The following is a 15346-nucleotide window of genomic DNA, read 5'->3' as shown; positions in this document are numbered from 1 at the left end:
CTTTAAAACAGTACGTGTAGTCCAGAGCCAGCTCCACGTGGTGTTTCAAAGCTGCAGTGCCACATGGAGCCTGAGGTGAGCGGGGGGTCTCCAGCTGATCCTGGGCTCCATGCAGTGCCACTGCTTTGAAACACCACCTCCTCTCTGTCCCCTCACCAACTCAAAAGGAGACAGCAAGGGGGGGAAGATGACTAGTCGACTACTGTGTTGACTACTCGACTAGTCGTTCACATCCCTGGTATACATCTAAAAGGAAGAGAGGCACACTGCCAATAAAAGTCTGGATTATAACTATTACGGCAGGAAGAGGACCAGGGTGATGAAAAACTGCAGCTCCCCATAGGCTTTTAAACAGACCTACAGACATTCTGTACCTCAGATTTGGCTCATAACTAATAGTCATTGTTAACCTAAAAAAAGTTATATAGTGGGGCATTTATTAGAAGCTAGACAGACTGGATTTTGACAATTAGAGGCAAGAACATACCCATAAGTCAATGCATTCGCCAGAGAACAATTAGCTTAAAATTCATTAGCTTAGGTCTAGAGGAACTATTTAGCAGAATGCATCAAACACCAATATAAAAACATCTGTTTAAGATCCCTTCCCCACCCCGTCACATGAGTTTCAGAAATAAGACACTTCATCCTTCCAATACAATTTAATAAACAGATAAAGTATTTATGAGCTTACTTGCTAGTTTAGCCTGTAATCCTGAAGGTCCAGGTTTTGATGCCTCTGACTTTGAAGAGCCTGGTAGAGACAGTTTTGTTTTAGGCAGGCTAACTTTTGGGCTGAAGCGAGCAGCCCAGTCAAACTTCGAAGAGCCACCTGTTTTACTCTGTTCTTTATCTCTGCTACTCCTTCTGGGACTAGGACTAGATGCAGAACGAGAACGCCTTGCCTTGCTCTGGTCTTTTCCTTGTTTAACTCTGGCACCCTGAGGAACAGTGGAAGAAGCAGAAGCAACAGCAGAAGAGGAGGAGGATGTAGAAGCTGAAGAAGAAGAATCAGTGATGTTGCTACACCCAGCTTTGGCTGAGGTCGCTGATTTTGAAGCCAGTTTGCTGGGTTTTGCAGACCTCTCTTCAACACCAGTTGAATCAACTGCTGTACCACTCTTTATACAAGATGAACTCTCTGTCCTTTTCCTTTTCTGACTTCGGGAGCTACCGGTAGCTCCACCCTTTCTGGTATGAGCCTTGCTCGTTGATGGCAATTGTGCAGATTTCAACTGCTGTTCTTGGTCTAAGTGTCTTTTCTTAGATTTAGTATGTGGCTTGTTTGTTTCTGAAAAAGTTTCAGTATATTGAAGTGCTTTGGGTTTTTTAGCAGAGCTAGGGGAATTGGTCCTGTTATAATCTGGGCTAGCACTGCGTTTTACTCCTCGAGAATGGTCTTTCTTAGGCACCTGCCCCGTTCTTTGCTTTTCTGAAGTACTGACTCGGTCTGGGTCTTCTTGTGGTATTATAATTGCAGATGAACTACAGCCTCTGCAGAAGTAAGCAGAAATAGAGTTAATATAATACTAAAATAAGAAACTTTACATTACTACAATAAAGGAGACCAAATTTACACCAATTGTTGGCTCTCAAAAAATGTCAATTTCTTTATCACAGTCCATTATTAGGTTTACATTAAACAAAAAAATGTGCTTAGATGAAAAATGGTACAAACTGAAAAAAAGCTGCAAAAATAAAAGCATGGAAACACTGTTGCATGGGGCTTTTTAGGGGAGTTATGAGATTGTCAACACAAAAGTTACCATTTGGAATTTAATACCTCATTTTACATATGACAAACAATATACCTCAAACCACTATGAAACTAATATATAAAAATTTCTTAGAAATAAGTTCCACAAGAAAGCAAGGAGCATTCAGTAATGCATAACCAGACGACTGGTTTTCATAAGAAAAGATTCTTTATGAAAATTTGTCATTTGTACATGAAGTGATTGTAGTTTACCTTCCTTATTTCACTACAGTCACATGAAATTGTTCAAAATGGTTCTCTCTGACAGGACTGAAATCTGCCCTATTTAATTTAAGGGGCAGAAAGATGAAAATAGTGAGCACAACACACATCACAAGGTTCTGATTACTAAAGCCGTCAGATTTTATATTTGGTTTAATATTGTACAGTTCAGAACTGTTCGGTAAATTTGCATCTTACCAACAAGGTAAGAAAGTTTCAATTTATAATCCAGAGCTAGTTATGCAGAATTTGTCCTCCCCATCACTGATGAAATGATGCTTCAATCTGAGACTTAAGTATAATGCAATGCATGAACATTTCAGATGCTGACATCTGTTGAGCACTACATCTAAAATTAGTAAAAACAACTAGATGTCAGACATTTTTAGAGAAATCTGTTATGATTAGAGTAATATATACATTCTTGAAGTGCACATTACACTTGTTAACATGAATATTAAGCACAGTTTACCTTTTAGAAAAGTGTCCCCTGGACTGCTCAGAAGTAGTATTAGATTGCACTTTGGGTGCCTTTGAAATAGATTTTTTACTCTCAGGAGGGCTATGTGCCTTATGTTTTGCCTGCCCTAAATGTGACCTGTCAGCAGAAAGTCAAAACAGAAAGCTGTCAGGAATCTGAGATCTAAATATAAGCCTGTAAGTGGAAAGTAGGTTTTTTTTTTTACTGGATACAAAAATATATTAGTATGAGTACAGCTTCATATCCTTCACATCAAGCTTTCATTATACAATACTGAAGAATAAGTTTTAGTATCATGTAACATTTTGTGAAATGAAATGCAGTTGGTAGTGTTTTGTAACCAAATTATTTTTGGGCATCTTGAGTAAGTCAGACATTCAAATAAAAAGTTTCAAGCATGACATTATCTGCAGTTATTCTGCTATGCAAGCCCATTCAATTTCCTATCATCAACTTGATGTCTTGATTTAAATACTAATCAGATAAACTTACAAAATTATGACAGTTTAAAAGAAATCAGGAAGAATACTTGAAAACGTGACCCTGGAATATTTCCATGCATTACAGCTTATTCAATAAAAGGTGTTTACAAGTTTGCTCCTTTGCTGTTCAATTTCACAAACCCACCAGTTAGGGTTCTCCCAGGCACGCACAGGTCATCTACCTCCTCCAAGAGTCAACTGATGGGAGAGTTCTGCAGCTTTTACAAGTTATCCATGGGGTTACACACTATTAAGTTTTATTTCAGCTGCTGCATTTTGCTTGTTAACAACATATGCCTCTGGTGTTGCTACACTGACTTTATAAGAATAGACCCCATTAGGCAGAAAATATAAGAAGGAGGACCAGGCTTTAGGCAAGAGCACCAATATTTCTGTGACTTCAGGCTGTAGTCTGCTTCTTCCAGTAAAATAGAAGATATTTGAGAGAAATAACTAGTTACCCAAGAATCAGATTTTTTTTTAAGCACATTAACTAACCTGAGCATTTGCAAATATACCGAAGTGGGGAAGATTAAGAACTAAATTTCTCAAGACCAGAGGTGCTAAAATCTCTGAAGTTTATTTAGAGATACCAGAGGCGAGGGGGAGGAAAGCAGAGGAGTTGTGCATTGACAAAGTAGTTTATGTCCCAGCCGGTTAATAAAGCCTATTTTGACAGCTTGTTTCCAAAACCCTATTAATATTCTACAAAAAAGTGCTCTTACAAAAACCAGCAGCCATAATAATGAACCCAGCAGCCATAATAATGAAAGAACAGCTATGAAACAGCTTTCAACTCAAGTGATTATTACCCATGGACAGAACTCACCATTTCAACCAGTACATTACAAAAATCTAGTATAGTAAAACTCCAGTGGTCCGGCATCCAATGGTCTGGCACTCCTGATGGTCCAGCACCATCTGGAACCCCGAAGTGCTCCGGGCAGCCCAACAATTGGAGCTGCTCTGCCCCTGGCTTCCCCGAGTCAGCCGCTGGTCAGTTTCAGCAGCGGCTGACTTGGGGATGCCTGGGACAGAGCAGCTGGGGTCCTCCCGGGTTGGTCCCGCAGCGCCGAGGGGCGCATTCCTTCCACTCCACTCCAGACCACTCACAGCCCCCCCTTCCGATAGTCCGGCATATCTGATAATCTGGCACCCCCTGGGTCCTAGAGGTGCCGGATTATCGGAAGTTTACTGTACTTTTCACTTTTAAACCTGTGTAACTGTCTCCTATTCAAACTTGTATGGGGTTTTTGTAGTTTGACTAGAAGAAAAAAGTTTAGACTTAATTTTTGTTTGCTTCTCCTGAGGGATATTAAAAAGGAGTCCAAGTAACAGAATAAGCCCTTACAGTTGCTGGTGTAGAGAGGCCTTCTATTGCAGGTGGTCTTTTCATAATATCCTTTAAAGCTTCATTCAGTTTGACAGCACCATCTCTGGATGTGCAGTATTTTTAATTCACGGAAGCCATACCACTCAAGGGGTCACAACTTGCAACTCTCTCACCCATGTTACATTTTTCCCCTCTTAGGTTCAGTTAGTATTGAATAGTTAATTTGAGATTATAACAGTCCAATCTTAATGAACTGATTCTTCCTAGCGTGCACCTTAAGCCTCTACAAAGACAAAGTCTCAGTTGAATTCAAACCAGTACACACAATCAATAGTCCAAAATGGCAACTGAAGAGTCTGCAAATAGGATTTAATTAAAACAGGAAAGCAAACAATTCCCAAGACTTATCCCATAAGTCAAAGTTGTGTCAGACTTTTCCCTATAGATGTTAAACACACTCACTGAGACACCAAGTTCTAAACAGAAAGAAAAACTGATATTGTCCCCTTCAAATACCTGATGCTCTCATGCTCTGTAAGGACAGTCAATGTCAACAATCATTCCCTGCACTGAAACCTTGCATTGTTAAATAAATGTTTATACAAAGCACCTCCACACAGAATTTAAGGCAACTTTAGGAAACTGAACATGAAGGTCCACACGGTTCCATCCTCAATTAATGGAAATTTTTAAAGTGCAAAAATAATTAGAAATATATAATTTAAAATAAAGCACAAACTGAGCACTGTATGCTTTGTATTGTCATAACTGAAAACAATGTATTTGAAATCATAAAAAATATCCAAATATATTCAAATAAATAGTATTCTGTTGTACAGCATAATTAAAAAAAAAAATCGACAGCCATATATAAGTTTCTCCATTAAATTCTCTTTTTGGTTAGTGACATTTTTGACTCTTCAAGCGCTTAAATAACTATATCTAGTGACTTTTCAGGGTTTGTCTGGTGGCATCCTGATATTTTGAGTTGACAACATGAGGGTTGCACAACAATTGTTTTCTTACACGTTCAGTTTAAGCTAGTAAGCCCTTTACAACAAGGAATCAAACAGTGTATTGTACTGTTTGCAAAGTTGTTTGAAGATGTATAGCATTAAATCAAAATTAAGCCATCACAAAAAAAGGATTTTCCAGAAAATAGGAAAAACCTCAGGAAGCCCAAAGTATTGCTATGCAATCTTAAGATATCCTGAAAAAGAACTCAGTTGTTCTTCTATAGCTGTAATTTCAATGTTAAGGGAGAAAAAGTCATCGTGCTTTTTTGAAAAGTTAAGGTACTATACACAATCTATATAGAGACATGAAGAAAAACCTCATATGGAAGGCTGCAGATAGCTACGTCAAGATGCCAAGTTCACTCCGTTTGTTGAAGTAACTGAGCTGATAGCACTTACCTTTTTGAAGGCTGAGGATACTTCATTCTCTTCCTTCCCTCTATAGCGTCAACATGTAGAATGATATGGAAACTCCCAGATGAACCAGAATGCTGTATTGTGGCTTTACTAAAGCTTATTTACCTTAATAATTTGACCATGGTAAGTGGTCAAATTCAAGCCCTCTCCCCCTCCAAATAATTAAGATATCAAAGTATGCCAGTACTGGTATAGCAAATCATACAGTTTTTCATATAAGATACCTCAGTAGCTATATACATATCCGTTTATTGTATACAGATAGCCAACTGCAAGCTACTAAACTACTTACCTTTAATCGGGTTTCTCCAAGACCAATTAATTCTCACTACGTCTCTATTGACAGATGAGCACCAAAACACAAGAGTCTCTTGGATAATGACACTTAAAATTTGGATATGAAGTAAATGTGAAAACAAGTTAGTAACCAGTATCACAAAAGGGGATAAACCCAAGAGGACAACTTGGAGAAAGCATGGCATTGGGAAAAAAGCAACCCTCCTCAGAATTCTGTATATCTGACAGTAGGAAACTCAAGTAATATCTAGCTTCAAGACAAGTGAGCAAGATTAGATCAGAACACACACAAAAAAGCCTCAACTGGGGTAATATAACTTAAGATCCACATTTCTTGTGGAAGCTACAGAGAAAGTCTGGACAGAGAAAATTAAAAAAATATATTTATCTATTCTAGTGATCCCTTTTGCCTCTTCCTTCCCTTCCTACAATGAATTGTTGACCATAGTGGGTCAATTCCTTAAGAACCTTGGCAAATCTAGACCATTTTCTTCAGCATCTGAACTGTCTAGCAAGGCTGCCATTTTATCCTGGAGGGCGGGGAAAAGAGGGGAGTCCTTATGCTTAGTTCATAGCATTGCAGATGAACTGCCACGGCACACACCCTTCACTGTGGGCTGTATGCTACTGTTTAGGCTAGGGTAGTTAATAGGTGGACTATCAGTCAAATCTGGACTGCCAGCTGCTTTAAACCCCCCATAAGACCATATCACCCCGTTCTGGGATTCCATTTTAACAAGGTAGTTTTCCATGGCAGGAGGAATGGGGAAGCAGAGGATTCTCGCCCCAGGGGAAAGACTATATAAGCAAGGGGAAGTTATCAGGTCTTTAGCTGGTGCAAAACCTTCCCCCTCCCTCCCCAAAAATAGATGGGGACCTGGGTCATAGTAAGAGTCTCTGACCTAAAGATTATGGCCAGGGCAAGAACAGCTTTGTAGGCCAAGAGTCTGTTTGCAACAAATTTTAGTATTTAGAACTAGCTAGGTTTTCTAACTCACTTTGACCTGTTTTCACTTGCAACCACTTAAATCCTAGTGTTTGTACTAAAAACACTTCTGTTTATTCTCAAATCCAGTGTACATCAGGGAACAGTCCCAAAGGGTCTTCTGTGACCCATGACCTTGTATAAACAGGTTGTAATAGGACAAAGACAAAAAAATGAGATATATCTTGGTTAACAATGCCCATCTCTGTAGTATTCAAGTATTTAAATCTCATACTGACCTTCAAGATTAGATACATTTGTATAAAAAGGTAGTTACAACATTAACTTTGAGCCCAACATGAAATCCGACAAATGAGTTTCTCCTTGGTGCAACTGAAAGGTATGTGAGGAATAGACTTATCTACTTAATCCAGGAGATCTAGGTTTCCCCAAATTATTCATGGAATAACTCTGGATGAGTTAACTGCATTTAGTTAAGAGGAATAAATAGTTATCTGAAGGAGTAAAGCTTACAGATTATTTATTTGGCCATTTGTAGAACAAGTAGTAACACCTCAAAACCAAACTGCAGTTTACTAACATGAATTTAGCCTTTGTGATCAGAGCAGAACTGTTTTCCTAGACTTAAGAAGCCCATCTGAAGAAGTCACAGAACAAGAATAAGCCCAAGCATTTCTCTCTCGTCTAACAAGAACAGATAAAGTTTATCTCCAAAGATGCCTTCCCAGCTTCACTGTCGAGTTTAAACCTACTTCTGAGTCCTCCATGCCCGGCTTCATACTGGACTTAAGTACACATCCTCATGTTTCGTGAAGTCCAACAACAAAAACTAATTACAGATCTTTATACAGGAGTTAAGGAATCACCCCCTACAACAGAGAAGGAGACGCCTCGTACCCCCAAGGCTGGGAGGTCTGCTGCCACCACTGCGAATAGGAAACGTAGGGTAGTGATAGTCGGAGACTCTCTTCTGAGGGGGACGAAGGCACCCATCTGTCACCCTGCCATTTCATCTCGGGAAGGCTATCTGCCGGGGGCCCGTATCCAAGATGTTACGGAGGCATTGTCGAGGATTATCTGGCCCTCTGACTACTACCCCATGCTACTCATCCATGTGGGCACAAATGATACTGCGAGGTGTGACACTGAGCGGATCAAGAGTGACTACAGGGCTCTGGGAGTACGGGTGAAGGAGTTTGGCGCGCAAGTGGTATTCTCTTCCATCCTTCCTGTTGTAGGTAGGGGCCCAGGCAGAGAAAGGTGCATCCTGGAGGTGAACACCTGGATGCGAGAATGGTGTCACCAGGAGGGCTTTTGCTTCCTCGACCATGGGATGCTAATTCAGGAAGGACTGCTGGGCAGAGATGGTGTTCACCTTTCGAGGAGGAGGAAGACCCTATTTGGACACCGACTGGCTAACCTAGTGAGGAGAGCTTTAAACTAGGTTCGACGGGGACAGGTGAGCAAAGCCCACAGGGGTAAGTGGAGAACATGGAGACCTGGGAGATGCCTCGGAAATGGGAGGAAGCGTGGGCTATAATGGCAGAGAGAAAGGAGGGTCAGGGCAAAATTGGGAGGCAAGGTCAAATCAGGATCTGAGATGCCTATATCCAAATGCGAGAAGTATAGGAAATAAGCAGGAAGAACTGAAGGTGCTAATAAATAAGTACAAAATTATGACATTGTTAGCATCACAGAAACTTGGTGGGATAATACACACAATTGGAATGTTTGCATAGAATGGTACATCTTGATCAGGAAGGATAGACAGGGGGAAAAAGGGATAGCAAAAGGCAGGACAATGTAGCACTTTAAAGACTAACAAGATGGTTTATTAGATTATGAGCTTTCATGGGCCAGACCCACTTCCTCAGATCAAATAGTGGAAGAAAATTGTCACAACCATATATACCAAAGGATACAATTAAAAAAATGAACACATATGAAAAGGACAAATCACATTTCAGAAAAGGAGGGGGATGCAGAAAAAAGGGAGGAGATGCTGCCTTATATATTAAAAATGAACACATTGGAGTGAGGTGGAGATGGACATAGGATACGGAAGTGTTGAGAGTCTCTGGGTTAGGCTAAAAGGGGTTAAAATAAGGGTGATGTCATGCTACGAGTCTACTAAAGGCCACCTACCCAGGTGGAAGAAGTGGATGAGGCTTTTTTAAAACAACTAACAATATCATCCAAAGCCCAAGATTTGGTGGTGATGGGGGACTTCCAACTATCCCGATATATGTTGGGAAAACAACACAGCAGGGCACAAACTAGCCAATAAGTTCTTGGACTACACTGGAAACAACTTTTTATTTCAGAAGGTTGAACAAACCTAACAGAGAATGCTAGTGGCAAGGGAGTAAGTTAGAAGATAAAATACAAAAAGAACAAGTTAAAAATCACCTAGAAAAGTTAGATGCCTGAAAGTCACCAGGGCCTGATGAAATGCATCCTAGAATACTCAAGGAGCTGATAGAGGAGGTATTTGAGCCTCTAGCTATATTTGGAAAATCATGGGAAACAGGAGAGATTCCAGAAGACTGGAAAAGTGCAAATAGTGCCCATTTATAAAAAGGGAAATAAGAACAACCCAGGAAACTACAGACCAGTTAGTTTAACTTCTGTGCCAGGGAAGATAATGGAGCAAGTAATTAAGGAAAGCATCTGTAAAGTGACAAGGTGATAGGGAATAGCCAGCACAGATTTGTAAGGAACAAATCATGTCAAACCAATCTGATAGCTTTCTTTGATAGTATAACGAGTCTTGTGGATAAGGGAGAAGCGGTGGATGTGGTATACCTAGACTTTAGTAAGGCATTTGATATGGTCTCGCATGATAGTCTTATCAATAAACTAGGCAAATACAACTTAGATGGGGCTACAATAAGGTGGGTGCATAACTGGCTGGATAACCGTACTCAGAGAGTAGTTATTAATGGTTCACAATCCTGCTGGAAAAGTATAACAAGTGGAGTTCCGCAGGGATCTGTTCTGGGACCAGCTCTGTTCAATACCTTCATCAACGATTTAGATATTGGCATAGAAAGTATACTTATTAAGTTTGCAGATGATACCAAGCTGGGAGGGGTTGCGACTAATCTGGAGGATAGGGTCATAATTCAAAATGATCTGGACAAATTGGAGAAACACTCTGATGTAAACAGGATGAAGTTTAGGAAGGAACAATCAGTTTCCTAGACAGTCGCTTCCCATTCTGTGTATGTGAAGGAGTACAGCAGAAAGGGATCTAGGGGTGATAGTGGTCCACAAGGTGAATATGAGTCAGCAGTGTGATGCTGTTGCAAAAAAAGCAAACATGATTCTGGGATGCATTAACAGGTGTGTTGTGAGCAAGACATGAGAAGTCATTCTTCTGCTCTATTCTGCGCTGCTTAGGCCTCAGTTGGAGTACTGTGTCCAGTTCTGGGCACCCAATTTCAAGAAAGATATGGAGAAACTGGAGAGGGTCCACAGAAGAGCAACAAGAATGATTAAAGGTCTAGAGAACATGACCTATGAAGGAAGGCTGAAAGAATTGGGTTTGTTTAGTTTAGAAAAGAGAAGACTGAGGGGGACATGATAGCCGTTTTCAGGAATCTAAAAAGGTGTCATAAGGGGGAGGGAGAAAACTTGTTCATCTTGGCCTCTGAGGATAGAGCAAGAAGCAAGGGGCTTAAACTGCAGCAAGGGAGGTTTTGGCTGGACCTTAGGAAAAAGTTCCTAACTGTCAGGGTGGTCAAACACTGGAATAAATTGCCCAGGGAGGTTGTGGAATCTCCATCTGTGGAGATATTTAAGAGTAGGTTAGATAAATATCTATCAGGGATGGTCTAGACAGTATTTGGTCCTGCCATGAGGGCAGGGGACTGGACTTGATGACCTCTCGAGGTCCCTTCCAGTCCTAGTATTCTATGATCTGGAAGAGTAGTTGGTTTTGCCACTACTTCAGTTTTGGTCAGCTAGTAGGACTGAATGTTTTTGTTCATTAGCATCAAGACTCAGAAGGGAAGGTTACTGCAAATGGTGAGTAACTGGAGTGCTTTGAGATGTGTCCCCCAAGTGCTCCACTTAGGGGTGTCAGCATCATTGTGCACATGACCCAGAGATCTTTAGTAGCAGTCTCCAGCTGCCGGTGAGTGCTACACTATTGCACAATTGCTCAGGCTAACAGTTAAGCACATACCGGCAGCCAGTTCTCTCCATCCCTTCTCTACACTGGACGGTGTTACTCCAGAGCATACGAGAAGAGAATGGGTGTGCAGCACCCACAGGGGACACATCTCAAAGAACTCTAGTTACTGCACAAGTTGAGTAACCTTCCCATCTTCTAGGGTCCCTGTGGGTGACCCAAGTGGGTGACTATGCAGCAGTCTTCCTGCTTGGTGGTGGGCACTCCATGATGAAAGGCTGGATATTGGACAGAATGGTACATTCAAATCTAGTATCTGAGTTCTGAAAGGACTGAATAGCATAATGTTGTGCAAAGGTATTGGCCGAAGCCCATGTTGCAGCTCTGAAAATGATGTTTATTAGAAGACCCTTGAGGAAAGCAGTTGTGGTAGATGCTGCTCTTGTGGAATACACCAGTATAATTGTTGGTGGTTCTTTGTGTTTCTGGAAGGAAGCCAACTGTATGCCCTGCATACATCCAGCGTGTGCAGCATTGCCTGATTGCTGTCCTTGTGTGGTTTCGGGAAGTATATTAGTTTGTTACAATGGAACGAAATAGGTATCTTGGGCAGGTTCTACGGACGATCTTGTCCTCATGGAACACTGTATGGCGGGTCCACCATGAGTGCAGTCAGAGCCGGCTTTAGGAAGTGCGGAGCCCAATTCAAACAGTTTTCACGGGGCCCCAGCACCCAGGATTTTTTTGTTGAGACACAAAATAAACCTCACCACACACAAAAGTTTTGGTACATTGTGTCATATTGTACACCTCATCTATAGGTTTTTAAAAACTTTATCTTCCTTGCCTGGAGAGGAGAGGGAACAGGGGGCCAGGTTTCTGCAGCTGGGGAAAGGGAACAGGAAGGGAGAGTGGGGAGAGAGTCCCCTGCACCTCCCTCCTCCCTGGATTCTCCCCCCGATGGAAACTGGCCAAACCCCCCCCTCCTGTGGCACATCCAACCCCCCCCCCCCCAGTCCCGCACCTGCCCCAGAGGCCGGGGCCAAACCTCCGCACGTGCCTGCCCTGGGGCCAAAGCCCCGTCCTGCAGCACAGACAAAACCCCTGCACTTGATTCACCCCTCCTGAGTACTGCAGTTACAGTGCTGCAGGGAAGCCATCAGTGCTGTGCTCCTGCTCCGAGGCCAACACCCCCTACCACAGCATGCCCGACATGCTACAGAGCTGTGCGAGGGGAGCAGCCAGTGAACTTCCACAATCCCTGAAAGTGGCGTGAAGCTGCAGGAAGGACTTCCATTCACCTCGGGGAAGCCGGCACTATACTGGAGGTAGGTAGTGGGGCTTCTCAGGGGCAGGGGGAAAATGAGGGTAGGAGGGGTAGCTCTCCCACTCTCCTAGCTGATGTTATCACTACAAGAAAAGCTACTTTCATTGGAAGGTGGAGTAGTGAGCAAGTTGCGAGTGGCTCGAAAGGCCATCTCATGAGTAAGGCCAGCACTAGATTTAAGTCCCATAATGGCACTGGATCTCCGTAACAGACATATGTTCTGTATCCTTTTCCAGAATCTCTTCACACACAGGTGGGAAAAAATGGAAAACCCCTATATGGGTGATTGTATTGCAGATATAGCTGCCATTGACAGAACTAATTGATAGTCCTATGCCCCACAGGTGGAGGATATATACTCTGGTACAGGGCTACTCAACATGCGGCCTGTTTGCAGCCCACAGTGCAGTTTGGGTTTACTTGGGGCTCAGCAGGCGGCCCGCAGGTGGGATCCTTTGAACATGTCCTCAACTGGGAACACACTCCACAATAGCAAGTCCATATAACGGTCTTCTGTTGATATGCATCTTAGTAGTTAAATTCCTGGACTGTCATTGCTCATTAAAAATTTCATATGGGTAGAAATCAGATAAATATTGCATTTTATTACTATCAGAACTAACTTAAATGGGGCTTGTGTGTTGTATAGTCTTGCCTTGATCTTTGGATTTATGCCTGTCAGTGTGAAAAGCTACCTGAAAATATATATGCAACACCTGTGCTGTGAGTATCATTGTGGCCCCTGGGACTTCCAAAGTTGAGTAGCCTTGCTATAGTATGTCCGATATCCCTGCCCTAAGTGGATCCCAAACACAAGCTCAATTCCAGGCTGCAAATCGGGCCCGTTTCTGCAGGTAAGTGTCTTTTAGTAGGTCTCCTACAGTTGATCAGGATCTCTCTGATCCTTCAAGATAGCATTAGCTCCTTTTTCAAGAGCCAACAAGCATCCATGCTCGCAGATTTAGTGTGGAGCCCAGGATGTGATATGCACTCTGTCTTGGGCCAGCAGAATTCGAAAAGGTAGAAACTCGTATGGGTGATGTGGGCTGAGTTGTAGTAGGGCTGGGAACCAAATTTGTCTCAGCCAATTAGGGGCTACCAATATGACCCTTGCTGCATCCCATTTGATCTTTAGTACTGTTTGGGGTATGAGAGATATAGGTGGAAATGCATACACTAATGCGAAGACCCAGTGTACTGCAAACGCATCTCCTAGAGACTGTGGTACAATGCCTGCCCTGGAACAGCATAGGGAGCACTTAGACTTGTTTGCAACGCACACCAACTCCACTACCAGGTATTCTCCTGAACAGATTGGTTATGATGGATTTCTGGATTTCCCATTTGTGGGCCTGTGGGAGTTTAGCCATGTCTGGAGTGGTCACTTATAGTCAAGCCTGTGGGACTACAAACATGGACACAGCCATATGTCCAAGTATTAGCAGGCACATACATGCCGAGGTGTGTGGGCACCTCGGTACCAACATGATCACGTTGGGTAATCTCAACCATCTGTAGATCGGCAGTGAAGCTATGTCCCAGGTGCAGTCCAACTGTGCTCCTAAACACTCCAGTGTTTGTGCAGGAGTGAGGGTACATTCTTCCAAGTTCAGTAGGAGCCCAAACGTGTCCAATAACTCCCTTGTTGAGTGCAATACTTGCTCCATCTCCCCCATATATGGGTGCCATGATCAAACAGTTGTCGAGATAGGTTTATTGGCTTTCTTTGTAGGTGTGCGGCTATTTCCCTACCATGGCAAGGACCTTGGAGAATACTTTGGGTACGGTCGACAGACCGAAGGGGAGTACCCTGTACTGATAATAAGAGTACAGGATGGTGAACCTGAGGAATCACCTGTGTGCCGGGTGAATTGATACATGGAAATATAAGGTTGAGGGTAGATAGCCATGCTCCTTTCTCTAAGGCAGATATGATCTTCGCAAACGTAACCATCTTGAACCGCTGATCTTTGACGAACTGATTGAAACCACAAAGATCTAGGACACGGACACGGACACGGACACGGACACGGACACACACACACACACCTTGATGGTTACAAAGTATCAGGGAAAAAAAATCCCCTTCCTCTGTAGCAGCTGGGGTACTTCCTATATAGCACTTAGCTTTAGGTGGTGCTTTACCTCTTTCAGGAGAACACTCTCATGAGAAGGGTCCCTGAAGAGGGACGGGGAAGGGAGGTGGACTGGAGGAACGGTTGTGAAGGGTATGCAACAACCTGTTTGTATTATTTCTAGGACCTATTGGTCCGAAGTGATGGTTCTGGATGCTGGACAGAATTCTGCAACTGTTTCTGAATACCTGATTCCCTAGCTCTGCCTGCCCTGGAGGATTGCAGACTATCGTACCGTCGACCAACGCCTCAAATTTGCTGACGGAAGTTAGATCCCTGGGTTGAGGATGGTTACTCATGTGGCTGTCTTCGTCTAGATGATCTCATAGGGCTCTTGTTCTCATAGGGCCTTAATTGTTGGATATACCCTATTCTGAACCTTTGATTATATTGTTTCTTCTTGGATCCAGGCAGCTGTGAAGCATCATGCTGCAGTCTTTAAGGGTGTGGAGAGAAAAGTTTGCCACCTCAGCAAAGTTTCTCTCCTTCGAATGGAAGGTTCTCGATGTTTGATTGTACCTCTTTGGGAAACCTGGAAACTTGTAGCCATGCCATTCACTTCAGCACCACTGCAGTCAACATGGACCTGTGCTGTATTCACTGAGTCCAATGCTGTGCAGGAGGACATCAGAGATCCTTCCATCACATTTGATTCAAATTTTTCCTTTATATCAATCTAGTAGTAAAGGAATTGAAGTTTGATTGCCTGGTATGAATATTTTGCTAGTAGAACTACATAATTAGCAATTCTGCGTTGAAGAGAGGCTGATGAGTAGGCCTTCTTCCCAGACAGAATCCA

General features: G+C 42.6%; 1 protein-coding gene across 6 annotated transcripts in view; it reads right to left on the bottom strand.

The window, feature by feature from the left end:
- Window positions 1–15346, bottom strand: part of TRIP12 (thyroid hormone receptor interactor 12) — a 183630-nt gene that overhangs the window by 117574 nt on the left and 50710 nt on the right. For 4 of the 6 annotated variants that reach the window (XM_075937625.2, XM_075937628.2, XM_075937627.2 and 1 more), the window contains 2 exons: window positions 2451–2576; window positions 695–1494 (listed from right to left, as the gene is read on the bottom strand). In XM_075937625.2, coding sequence (XP_075793740.1) covers window positions 695–1494; window positions 2451–2576 — 926 coding nt within the window. The remainder of the gene's footprint in view (window positions 1–694; window positions 1495–2450; window positions 2577–15346) is intronic. The other 2 variants (XM_075937629.2, XM_075937630.2) reach the window with 1 other exon arrangement.

Source organism: Pelodiscus sinensis, chromosome 10 (assembly GCF_052426305.1).
Source record: "Pelodiscus sinensis isolate ZL-2025 chromosome 10, ASM5242630v1, whole genome shotgun sequence".
Taxonomy (NCBI): domain Eukaryota; kingdom Metazoa; phylum Chordata; order Testudines; family Trionychidae; genus Pelodiscus; species Pelodiscus sinensis.
Note: the sequence above shows the minus strand (reverse complement) of the source record. Positions and strands in the feature narration are given on the sequence as shown.